This window comes from Gambusia affinis, linkage group LG06 (genome assembly GCF_019740435.1).
Source record: "Gambusia affinis linkage group LG06, SWU_Gaff_1.0, whole genome shotgun sequence".
NCBI lineage: Eukaryota > Metazoa > Chordata > Actinopteri > Cyprinodontiformes > Poeciliidae > Gambusia > Gambusia affinis.
In genome coordinates, this window is record NC_057873.1 from 23,377,249 (window position 1) to 23,390,684 (window position 13,436).

Below are 13,436 nucleotides of genomic sequence, written 5' to 3' on the forward strand. Positions count from 1 at the left end.
GAATTTACTAAAGCTCCACATCTTATATTTTTTTATTACTGAAAAGCCATCAATAGCACTTCTAAGTCAACTGATTTAAAAAAAAAAAGCACTTAAACATGAGAGATGAACAGACTGTATTGAACAGGTGATCTATATTGTGTGGTTTTGATAGTACACTTGTTAATTGACTCAATTTGATTTAAATTGAATTGAATCAAAAATGTATTGTGACGGCAGTAATGAGAAATGTCACAGCGTCCATCCTGTGGTGAAAGAAGCCCTCTTTATCAAAAGGGAAAGACCAACACCGGACCATGGGGGAGTTCAGCTTTCAGTCATAACCCTGTTTAAAAACTCACTCCAAAGAAATTACATAAATATTTCTTTGGTTGATTCAAGTGACCAAGTACACAACCCACTCCAAATAAAAGACCACGTGGAGACTTGAGCCCCATTTATATGGAGTTGCTCTCCAGTAACATTTTTCTTGCGATCCAGACTCTCGCTGACACAACACCAATGACCAGAGTCTCACATCGGCACTTTTTGAAACCAAGTCTCAGAGTGAACGCTTTCAGTAAACACCCCCCGCGGAGGTGTGAAGTACTCTGCAGGTGTGAACGCGCACAAACGCAGAACACACGGCTGTAGGGTTTATTCTGCCTGAGCACGTGTGCATGGACAGATAAAACATTGTGCTACATACCCTGTTACGATTAGCACAATTTCTGATAAGGGACATTTGTGTTACATGAGTATTTTGTTCATGTGAGATGTTAGACGGGTAACTGTTTACAATGAGGTGGATGCTAAGGGTCAGAAGCACATGCGTGTTTAATGACATGATAAAATCACAGCGCCGTTTAGTGGTCTGGCATGACTACTACAACTGACTCAAGGTGACTTGGGGGGTGGCGTCGAAACATAAATTTTTTTCCCAGTCAGCATTCAAAAATACAGGCTGCGTTTCCACAAAGCATTCTTGTGTAAACGCAGCCTTGGTTTCAAAAAGTGCAGGAACAAAAATGTTACGCTTTTACAGAAAACCAACTTTGTGTGAATGCATTCAAAGACCGCAGGATAGGTGTTGAAACGTCTCCAGCACAGACTGAGCGAAATCCGATTGCCTTCTATTTAAGCCTGCTGTAGTAGACGTGACGAAGGGGCGCACGCTGGGCCGGTCCACGGAGTGAAGTACGCCCGAATAAGTGGGAGCCTTTATTGAGGAAAGAAGACTTCAGGTGTCAAAAACTAAATTAGAGGAAACTTAGATGTGAAAAACTCAGTATGAGATGTGTGAGAAGCACATACACAAGCATGATTTACAGTGCTAAGACCCTCATCCTGGCTCTGATTGGTTGTTTCTGGCTAAGCGGTGTATTTCTACCCATGCCAGTAGGAGCACAGGGGGAAGGCAGAGGAGCTCAGTTTCATTCACAGATTATTTGTCTTACTTTATATTATTACAACATGGTGATAGTTCTAACTAACAAATAATTAATATATATATATATTTTATGAAAATTTACTTACTGCAGCTTTAATAATCTCTAAGTTGCTTTTTGTTGGTTTTGGTCAGTTTTTTGTTTGTGATTGTAGGGCCTTGTGACGCGCACTCAGTCCTGCCATGTATGCTGCACAAACATCAATTGATTTTTAAGTGCTTTTTATTATCACTTTTATCATAGCCATTACAAAATATTTTGATTAGCTTTTTCAAAGATTCCTACTGCATGTTCATTCGTCTTTTAAACAAAAGCCGGATAGTGATGTCATTGCGTAACATATAGCTTTTCAACAGGGTCACGGAGCGAGCTTGACCCATTAACACTAATGGTAGTTAAAGGTTTTTCCTTGATGCTTGCTGCACTGTGTGCAGAGTGTCCAAGATGAAGGGCTGGAAAAGCACAAAAGTCTGGAAAGCTCATGCCCCACTTCTGATTAGCAGGCTGTTGACTTGCATTAGGGCTGGGGGTTGTGGAGCAGCGAGAGGTCAGGGCAGACATATTTAATGCTTGTGAAGTAATGGGCTGAATCAGCAGATAGCTCCGCGGGGAGCCATTAGTCCAGACATGTGTCATTAACCCTTTCCCTGGACTAAGCTTCAGTTCTGCCAAACCCCGCATCCCCAAAACCCCCACCATTAAGACCACAGTTCTGTTTTTGGATGTTTTAAGAAAATAAGTGAGGGCAACACAATACATTTGACACACATGCAAACTTTTTGATTATATTTTCTAAACGTTTGCATCCTAATTCTCAATCTATGCATAACTCTTTCACGTCTTTCAGACTCCAAATCATCTGAGAAGTGTTTTAACAAACCTTTCCCAGATACATTAAGGCTGAGATTTTTAGTAATGCCCCGCTAATTAAGAAAATGTAATTAATTCATCTTACATCACCTCAGTTCCTTTGCATATTTACCCTTTTAGAATATAAGAGTTTGACACTGAACAGTTGGGCTGCCATGATTGAGAGCCGAAACTGAGAAAAGTAACAGGGGCCATAACCTGTCCTTGCCTCGGGGCTAATTTTTTGTTAACATAACCTCTTTGCAAGCGTCCCCCGTATTGGTTTCGGCTGCAGGGCAACAATAGAGTGAAGGGGCAGACTCACAACACCTGCCAGTCTTAATGGTAAACATATGTGGAGAAACGCAGAGCAAGTGAGGAGGAGGAAGGGAGGATGGGGGTGGGGGGCAGCCAGGGCACTTCTTCAGCAGCCTGAGTGTTAATGGATTGGCTTTGGTTTTCAGTGTGTGCAAACATCCCCTTTGTTTGAGGAGCTGACAGTACGTCTGTATATGCCTGGGATGGTTTGCATGGCGTGAGCCAGTCTCCATACGCTGATGCCTAGACCCCAGAGCGGTTCAGAAAGAAATCCAAAGGAAAAAAGGTGAAAGTTGGTGGGTAAAGGCGACTTTTCAACTCATTTACCACAATGTTATAACTTTCTGCAAAGTTACCTGTTCTGTGCCCGGAGTTTCTTCTCCTCTAGAATATAGGATGCAGGACTGTACATTCAAGCCACAGAAATCTGTGCGTGTTAATGCTTTCGTTATCTTGGTTAATCATCTCCAGTCTTGCACCACCGTTTAGACTGCTGTGCTGTGTATATTTAGTTGGTCTGTATAACCTCATTGTGAGTTTGAGGGGGCTCACCCGCTTTCCCCCCAGACCTCTGCTAGGAACTATACGTCATGTCTGCCACCTTCTCCCTGACCACAAAGCTGCCCATTATGGATAGACAGAAGTCAGTGACCAAAGTGGATTTGAGTTTGATGAAGCCCAACTCTTGTTTGCTGTTTCTCTCTCTTAAATCTTATATTTTGGCCTTCGTACATCTTTATGGCTGTTTGTGTTCCTTCTTTCTCTATTATCTTTCTTGCACTAATAATAAATCTCTTTCCAGTCTTGTCTGGTAGAATTCCCAAGTATCCTGTGGAGTTTTATCCCTTTAGGCTGCAATAAAACCAGTTGCCAAATGTTTTGCCAATGGCTGATTCATCTCCTCTTGCTGTTTTGCCTCTTTTCAGCTGCTGCCATCACTACCATTTTAGTAATAGACAACTCCTACCTGCTACATTTTCTATTTATAGAGTTAAATAGTTATTGATTAGTTAAACACCACGTTGAGGGTTTTGGTACCAAAAGCAAAAAATAAAAGAAGCAACTTTTCTACTGTATTTAGACATAACAATTTCAAATTGGCCAATGTGTGTTTGAACAATGATGTGAACTACAAATATCATTTACTGGTGAGAATAAAAGGATAACAGATTAGCAACCTCTATTATTGAATGAATCAGACTCTGACTGTTATCCAGACTCATGATATTTTTGTTAAAACTCGTATCAAAAGATCTTGAAGTTTCATCTGATTTTCTGTCTTCTCTGCTCTTTGAAAAGGTGAAAAGGAAAATGATTGGAGGTTCTTTCTTTCACATCACGTTCACGTTTAGCATTGTTACACAGAATTTTCCCACTCTATGTCCATTAAAGTTTTCTCTTACTGTCTGAGTCTCAGTGTTTCAAGCCCCTTCTCCATTGTCCAAGTCTCTCTCTTACCCAAGTTGACTGCACCTCTGTTATTGTGTGTCCCTCACTATTTTGGGGGTGAATATATGCAGAAACTTGGGTGGGCCATAAGCACTCGGAAGCTGTGGTTGATGTTCCGATGATGTGATTTGTGCAATACTTAGTGAAGAACCTCAAGGTTGTGGTTAAGATGAAGTCCAGTAATCCCAGATGCAAATTTCTCATTGCGCGACTATAACCTGGTCTTTATGCTCCTTCACACTAAAAACCGAGTTATAGTCATGTTTTCTGAGGTTCGCATTTTGCGCGCACCTGTCGACATGTACTTGACATGTACCTTGGTGCAGTATTCTCCAGTAATAAACCCTCATAGAGGGATCATATGAATGCCAGTATGGGTGGACTTGTTTAAGTGAACAGCGGCGCATGCAAAGTTTTGCCGAGCTGCAAAAATTCAGAGGTGCGTGACCAGGCACGGCAACAGCATGCAAGGCCAGTGCACATAAACGTGTTTGGCATGTGCCCCCCTGTGCTTTAGTTAATGTGTGCACTGTAAGTCTAGCTTGAGCTGCTCTCTCATAGCAGATGCCATGTCCGCTGGTCCTCTGTGGTGGTTGAGAGTTTTTGGGGGGAATTTGTTCATGTAATGATGCAAAAAAAAATAAAAAAATGGACCAATTAAGGAAAGCAGTTTGCTGTCAATCAAATAGTACACGGCTTGGCGCAGTTTGCACTACCAATCAAGTGGTTATGAAAAATCGGGAGCAACTGCGCAGGAAACAAATCTGGCTGGAGCGGACTGGTGTAGAACTGGTAAAATCCACGCCTGTGGAGAAGCAGCTCATCATCTGAAGGGAAGATGGTAATCCAGCTCTATTGCTCTTTCTGTGTCAAAGTAGTCACTACCCATTGTCCTTTAAAGAATTACCATGATTACTTATCAATGGTAATCATACAAAAAAGATAATTGTCTAGATTTCTCCGTTATAAAAAATAGGGACACAGTGTGTGTCTTAATACATTTGACGCTTTAACAGCCTGTTTCTCAACTCAAGGCCTTGCCTTTGCACCCTGACTGGAAACAGTATATTCCTCGAAAGTGAAAGTGACAGCCTGGTGAGTTGAGGAGAGAATGAAAGGCTAACTCAGACCTGACATAGAGAGACTTTTTAAAGCTACTGTCAAAATTAGAAAGACTAGAGAGCATGCCATGCACGTTAGATTTGTATTAATGTTTGTAAGTCAGAAAATCGATACAATAAAATAACTGCTCGCCTAAATTTGCAGATTTCTATAGTCAGAACAATACAAGAACTACTGGAAATATTCTTGACAAGACTTGAGGAGGACTTAGTATATCCTGTCGATGCACACAGTAGCTGCGATTCCATTAACCATAAAATTGCGCAAATTGAAAATCACAAAATTAAATTTGCTTAATGGAAACTCGCCAATTTAGAAATTTTTTTTTATTTTTGCGCAAGGTTGAGGTGGTTTTTCAGCCGTGTCAAAATATATTTATTTTTCAAATCTGCAATGAAAACATTTTTTTTCACATCATACAAGTCATGTGATCAACAGCCGGAAGTTACTGCTGGCGGAAACATCAAATAAGTCGACAGACGGCAGTGGGAGGATGACGGTTTCTTTTGTTTTTTCCGGGCAATGTGCAGCTGGCTCCACAGGTCAAAGCTCCCCCAGCATCGCACAGCTCATAAAAGTTCTGTCCTTCGAATATGTTGAATCCATAACTCTTTTGTAAAATTGCCCACTACAGTCTCCCCACACTGTTGCATATGTATCCTCTCTAAGGGGCTTGTCGCTGCAACGCTTGACTAAGACGCTGATGTCTCCTCTGATGGCTGATGGAACGCTGGCGCCATTGCTAAATTATGAATCTCATATAGCTATTTACATCCATCGCTCCCATAGTAAGACTTATCGCATGAACAAGCTGATTCACATGTGATTTCAATGATATTTCTTATTCAATTTCAACGCTGCAATTGTGAAATTGTATTTTTTCCCCAAAGCTAATTTTTACAGAATCGAAGTGAAACAACGGTTAGTTTTTATTGTTTTTTTTTTTTTAATTGTAAATCTTTATCGGTAGTACCAATAACTTTGGAAGATGCTAAACATAATTTTGAAATGTTTAGGCACTTGATTAAAATGCAAACTTTCACTTGATTTCTCCTCGCGGTACGTTTTTTTTTTTTAGTGCTTAAATTCATTTTTATGTTTTCTCGCTCACACCGATGCCGACGTGTTATACGCACACGCACACCCCCACACACACACAAATCAACAGAAACTTAGACACACGTCGTCTCCCGCTGGCTCCAGAAAGTGTCAAATGGCTCAATGTGTTAAAAGCATTAGGTAAGCACGGCTCCAGCAGCGCTCCACAGTCTGATATCGTATGTCTTGCTTCATTACAGTCTGGTGTATACATTCGGCTGCATCTCTGACCTTCCATCTATCCATCCTTCTCACTTCACTCCCTCTGCTCTCTCCCTGGGGTACTTTAAGAGATCGCGGGCCATCTCAAGATGTTAGCAGAAGAATGAGTGAGCCCTCCTGTTACTGTAAACGCTGGCCAAGGCTGCCCAGCGGTACAGGCTGTGCAAGCACACCTCAAACACACACAAAAAAAGCTCTCAATATGGATAATATATCAATTTAAAAAAAATGGTACATTTTCTGTAGATGGGAGAAGAGTTAAAAGTCAAAGTAAAAAAAAAAAAAAGGAGGGAAAAGTTAAAAAGATAGTAAAAGTTCTGAGCTATCCCTCGTCCACATGGGAAAGGGTTTTTTTTTTTTTCTTTCTTTCTTTTTCTTCCCCCTGCAGCTATTTTCGGTTATGACATGACATTAACTGCTGCAAGAGAGCTGACCAAAACCAGCTGAGTGGCATGTGTATGAGGCACACACGAGGACCTGGAGATGGAACGAGATCAAAGCATTTGGCCTGTAACCTGCAGCCTGCCGACTGCTCCCCCACCCCCACCCCCAGCCCCCGACCGAGGCAGCGGAGAGGAAATAACGATACACCTCACATCCCGCAGCTGCATGTGCACGAGGCAGCGAACACACTGAGGCCTTTACTCCAAGGTTCACCGCAGCACTTGGCCAGCTGCACCACACTTGTCTCTCCCTCGCAAGGAAGCCGGCGGGGCAAGGTTAACATTAGCACTTTTCTCCCTTCATAAGCAGTTTACGGTGTGAATGCACGCATTTGTGTTGAAGATCTCGGCTGAGAAATTCCAAACCCGACTCAGGTCGGCCACATTCAGCCGTGGTAAGTGGATAGAAATCCACTATACTTAGCGCACTGATCTTTAAAACAAATAACACTTGTTGGAAATAAACTTATTGTGGCTTATGGAGCCAATGTAGGCTAGTGACTGGTCGTAAGGGGGGATTATGCTTCGGGAAAAGAAATAGACGAAAACCTTTAAAAGTTGGTCCAGTGTACTCGATCAACATGTTACACGCGTCCGGAAGACTTAGGGTGCAAAGCACTGCATATTACCATGTCAAAGCAAAAGTGGCAGTGTGGATAAGATGCTTTTGTTGTTCTAAAACTAAGATATCTGTATGAAAAGACAACAAACTAAATGATCACAAGTTATTTCTGGTATGAAGTGTTTCATCTTGAAACAGCTTTTCTTGAAGGTCAAATTGTTCTGTCTGAACTTTTAGATCTAAAAACAACAAAAGGCTATCACAACAGTAAATCTTTAGTTTTAAAATATTCTTTTACTTTATGTGGGATATCAAAATAATGTAAAAAAAAAAAATCAAAAGTAAGGGAAAACCCTTTAAGTCATCTATTTCACTGTACAGAAAGTGATCTACAATTTGAGAACATTCAAAACGACTGCCAGTTGTGGCTAGGCAAGCAGGTTTGAAAGCAGATGCTGAAAGAAGTCTCCAAAACTCCTGAAATGTCCTCAGATGACCTACATCAGACTTTTGCATGATTGGACAATCAGAATGAAACTGCTCTGGCTCAGCCTTTGTAGGAGGTGTTCAAAGGAGGAAACCCCTTTCTGTCAAAAACGAACTTGAAGCTCAAACCAAAGTTTGCCATAGAAAACATAAAAGTTCAAAACCTCTGGAATAATGTTTGAGTCCAAGCTTGAATTGTTTGGACTCCAGAACAGAAGATATTTCTGGCATCAACCAATTAGAGCATTTCTTTTTAATTGCAGTTAAGCATTGTCATGGATATTAGAGATGGACATACAAAGCTAAACGTTCATGTGTAATTTATTTGAATTCTATGGATTTTATTTCTTACTAAATCCAGTTTCCTTCGATTGTGTTACCGATCCCCATCTGGACCTGTTGATTCTTGTGACATTTGGGAGAATATGTCCCCTGATCAAACCATAATGCCTACGAGGAACCTCCTACATGTAGGTGTTATTTTTTTAAGGTCTTACTGTTGGATTTCTGTAAATAAGAATATTATTAAAATATCCAATATCTGGTCACTGGGTGACTAAGATAGTAGAGCAGGAACCATTTATTTTTGTTGCCATCAATATAACTTTGATGGTAATGGAATGTGAAGCAAAGGCTATTGAAGAGTTTATGGGAGTTTCTCAGGGTGTGGACTGCATCTGGAGTCAGTGCTTCAGCAGCCCCCACACATTGATTTGTCAAGAGTATGGGCTATAAACTGTCTCGTCCCTCGAGTTGAGCCAGTTGTGAAGCGGAAACAAGCTGATTACACTTGAGGTAAGAAGAAAAGACGGTATCACTGTTTGCGTTTTTGTCTGGAAACCAAGGTTCCAGAGCAAGAGCGGTGAGGCACAGGATCCAGGTTGCTTGAAGTCCAGTGGGAAGTTTTAACAGCCAATGATGAAAAGGAAGTCTAAAATCAGCGCAGCTATGTTTTTACAGTGTAGTTGCTTAGAATCGTTTCATGTCAAGCTGCTTTATTTCTTACATGAAAAAAAAAATAAGTATCAAGTGATTAAGACAACAAAAGTACAAAAACATCTAAAGGGGCAAAGGAACCAGCACCTCCATTGAACCTATGAGCTTGTTTTTCTCTGCTCTGCTCCTCTCCCTCCAGTGGTCCTACGCGCTGGAGAAACCCAACACAGGCAGCGTGTTCAACCTGGCCTGGTCTGCGGATGGCACCCAGCTGGCCGGGGCCTGCGGAAACGGACATGTCATCTTTGCCCACCTGGTGGAGCAGCACTGGGAGTGGAAGAACTTCAGCATAACTCTTACCAAAAGAAGGACCATGCAGGTAGAAAGAGTCGTCTTTTTCCAAAACGCTTTCTGGCATACTTGATTTACAAAATGCGCTTCTGCATGTTGTAAAGATGTAGGCCAACCCTGCAGTGACAACGGTCAGTCTGTGTGGCTCGCCACCTCGCATCCTACAGTTTAAACTTGCACTTAACCACAATGTAGCGTTTACACGCAGTTAACACGCCCAAGTGTACACACACACCCACTTTTATACTTTGAGACATGCACACCTACAGAAACACGCAAACAGAACGACAGTCACTCTTCTGCCTCTATCAAGTACAGTTTGGGAAAACCAAACAAAGTTGGGTCATCAGCTGTTTATTTTCAGCCTTGTTGGCACTTTTCTACGCGCACACACACACACACACACACACACACACACACACACACATACACAGTCTTATCCTCTCAGTTCGTTTTTAATAGTGCACATCTGCCAGTGGTTTGTGAATCAGCCAGCTAAATTTACCACCTTGTGGTCAAACGGTATTTATTCCTGGTTGTGTTGCATGTAAATTTGGATAGCTGCAGGGAGCAGAGGAGGAAGATTTAAAAAGCTGTAAAAATAGCCCCACCTTTCACCTGGTGCTGGAAAAGGCTCTTTCATTCATTCACTCGGAACTGGAAAGAAGTATTTATCGGTGCAGGTGAAACAAAAAAATAAATAAATAAAAGTTTTCTTCCTCTGACCTTTGAGTGCTTCTGTGCAGTTTTCTGTTAGGCTTACATGGTTTAGGGTTAAATTGGTAAATATTTTCCTTGTGATTAAAAAGTTTATGCTTGCCATTTATTTGTCTTAAGTCAAAGTGCTTCCCCTCTTTTGCCTTTTCTCTCTGTCCTCCTCAGGTGAGGAATGTACAGAACGACGCGGTGGACGTGTTGGAGTTCAGAGATCGCGTCATCAAAGCCTCTCTGGCGTTCGACCACCTGGTGGTTGCCACTTCCCTCCAGTGCTACGTCTACAAGTCAGTGGATTCCTTCTGCTTTGTTTTTGCCATGTGCCAATAGTAACTGTCAGATGCTGTAGAATCGTCTTTTTTTTTTTTTTTTTTTTTTTAGCTTTCTTTTCATATATACCGGATTTTCTTTTTATAATTGTTTGCTTTTGCACTTATTCTTATTTACTTATTTATTGAATAATTTATTCTTTTTTAAAAATATGTTATATTTTATTAATTGTACTAAATTACCTTATAATGTTATATTCTGTAGACTTTAATGTGTTATTTTCAATTAATAAGTGACTTTGTGCTGGATGCCCAATGATACAAGTTCTACTTTCTTTCTTCAAGTTCTATAATTTTACCTACTTACTGAATTTTGCTTTTGCACTGAGTGTGGTGTGATGTGGTATTGTTTTGTTTTATTTGCCTGATTATTAGTTATTTTATTCATTTTTGTTCTTTTATTCTTTGACTTTATCTTTATTTCTATTCATACTTTTACTTTTCATCCTTTATGATTAGAAAATAATAGCGTTTCTTCCATAACCGTCCTCCTGAATTACATTTGACAGATTTAAATGTCTTTTGGTGCAGATTAATCTCTTTGGACATTGTTCTTAAGCGTCTTGTTTAGTTTTTGGCAGATAGAGGGGAGATCAGCTTTTAATCCTCTCATAAACTTTACATTGCAAAATGCTGTGTGTAATGAAATTCAGATATTGTCTGGTTGATTAATTGTTGCTTCATGTTGTATTAATAAGTACAGAAAACACTGGATTAGCTCTTCTTACTCAAATGTCTCCTCAAGATGTTCTTTTGTAAGGATCATTTTATGCGGATCATTTTACTCTCCTGGTGTATTTGAAGAACCTTTCTTCTTCACATTGTTATTTTCCCAGTATTACACTTCATGTCATCGAATGACATGTTTTTCTTACTTTTCTCACTTTGGATTGTCATGAGTTTTTTTGTTTTGTTTGTTTGTTTGTTTTTGATCCAGCACCAGGAACTGGAATACTCCACTCATCTTCGATCTGAAGGAGGGAACGGTCAGCCTCATGCTGCAGGCGGAAAAGTGAGCCTTTCAACTCCATGAGCTGCGCAACAAGAGACAGAACAATCCGCTGGATCGCCTGTCTGCTTCCCTAATGCTTCATTACTCTCCTCTGGCCGCTCATCAGCCAGCAGCTACACACACACATAGCGAGGGTGTGCTCTAACTGTGCCCCTGTCATACAATAAGACTGAGAGTGAAACCACTGGGGGAAATTAGATTAATATGGAGTAGCTCTTATGCAATCCCCCAGCGCTATCGCCGACACTTAGCATGGAGCTAAATAGATTACTGACTATTTTGTAATCGCAGTTGAATTCGATGTTAACAGTAAGTTAGGACTGTTACTCTGCAGTACGTTTTTAAATGATCTGAATGTGTCAGTTAATTATCTCTTACTGCTCCACCGTCTTATCAGCCTGTCTATTTCATCCCTCTCTGTGATATAAGAAGAAAATGTTGCACACTTGCGCCTCTTGTCTCCCGCACTTCCTTTCCCAGACATTTTCTGCTCGTGGACGGATCCGGATTGTACACCTTCTCTTATGAGGGTCGGCTGATGTCGTCGCCGAAGTTTCTGGGTATGAGAGCTGACGTTCTAAATGCCCAGGTTGTCTCACTTAGCAACGATACAATCGCTATCCGAGACAAGAGCGATGAAAAAGGTTGGGGGACGTCTCCCAAAAACAGCCTTTTTAAAACCCGAACACTTAGTTTAACATTTTTCTCTCCCTTTTTTTTTTTTTTTCATCAACAGTCATCCTTTTCTTTGATGCCATGACTGGAAAACCCCTCAGTGATGGGAAGCCATTGACTCACAAGGTGGGCTATTCTTTTTCTGTCTTTTTAATCAAAGAACATTTACCAAACCAACTGTTTGGTTTTTTTCAATTTTTTAAATAAATGTCATATTTACAGTCAGGCCACATCCTCTTAGTCAAGTTCAAGCCCAGCCTTTGAGTAGGCCACTTCAAAACCTTAATTAAGTTGTTTTTTTGTTGTTGTTTTTTAGCTATTTATATAACTTAGCTTAAAATAGATTACATGTTGCTCATTAAAATTGTAAGATGTGAAAAAACACAAATACCAGACAGTATTTGTGCCAGACAGATTCTATTTAAGCTCACTGAATGTATTGGGAAAAAGCAAAACAGAAAACACCATAAAGGGGGAAAATACTTTTTCACCACATTGTGTTGCATTTGTCTGACTTGGAAACTGCCCAGAGCAGCTCGGATGCCCCATAAAAGCGCATATGTGCATCAAATTAAGAAATCTGATTGAGTAAGCATATCTGCACAATGCAGTTTTTCTGCTATTGTTATTATTTACACGATTTTTATTAAACCTTCACCCAGGTCAAAACAAAGCTTATGAGAACTTGGAAAATTAACCTCTTTATTTTCAGAATAGTACTTCCAGGAAGGTGTTGAGAACAACAATAAATGACCATCCTGTGATCCCTTCACAGCCGCATTGCCACGTTTTTTTTCTTTCTATTTTCTTTATTTCTTTATTTTTTTTACGTTTTGCAAGTTAGATCTTTCCTGCACCCTGTGTGGTCATGTCCACCCTGGCTTTGATACAACTCCGTCCTAATCTCTGGACACCCTGCCTTACAGCTTTTACACAAATCCGGCTCATTTGTTGTGCTTAATGTAGACCCCTCCAACAAACATCTCTAGTCCAGCTGTGTCTTTACAAACTGAAAACCTTTTTAACCCTCCGTTACAGTTTCAGTAGGGCATTATTAACGACCTGATGCAATTATAACGGTCAGTATGTACTCGGTGAGTTCTGAACTGAAGCTGAAGAACGCACATTAACACCTTCTTACTGTCTTTCTTTGGCTACCAGTTGCGTTTGGAAATTATTTTCATATAGACAAGGTCTTACAGTGTTTGCATCAGGATGTTGTATGTTTTTCTGTAAATCTGAAGTTGAGAGTGCAAAACATTAGAAGATGGTTTAATTTGAAAATAGAAGTTAACCAGCTGCCTTGAAAATGCAAGAAAAGTCTACCAGTAAATTGTTTAGGTTTAATCTCAGAAATTAAAGTTCATCAAGTTGATTTAACAACAAGAGATGGTGTGTAAACATTTAGTTTTATGTTCTCACAGTTCATCTCATTATTCTGAA

The 13,436-nt window shown here is 40.4% G+C and overlaps 1 protein-coding gene across 1 annotated transcript in view; it reads left to right on the forward strand.

Annotated features, from left to right (window-relative positions):
* ift80 (intraflagellar transport 80 homolog (Chlamydomonas)) overlaps positions 1 to 13,436 on the forward strand; it is a 51,981-nt gene that overhangs the window by 27,175 nt on the left and 11,370 nt on the right. The window contains exons 10-14 of the mRNA XM_044120733.1: positions 9,112 to 9,291; positions 10,146 to 10,264; positions 11,244 to 11,318; positions 11,799 to 11,962; positions 12,055 to 12,119. Coding sequence (XP_043976668.1) covers positions 9,112 to 9,291; positions 10,146 to 10,264; positions 11,244 to 11,318; positions 11,799 to 11,962; positions 12,055 to 12,119 — 603 coding nt within the window. The remainder of the gene's footprint in view (positions 1 to 9,111; positions 9,292 to 10,145; positions 10,265 to 11,243; positions 11,319 to 11,798; positions 11,963 to 12,054; positions 12,120 to 13,436) is intronic.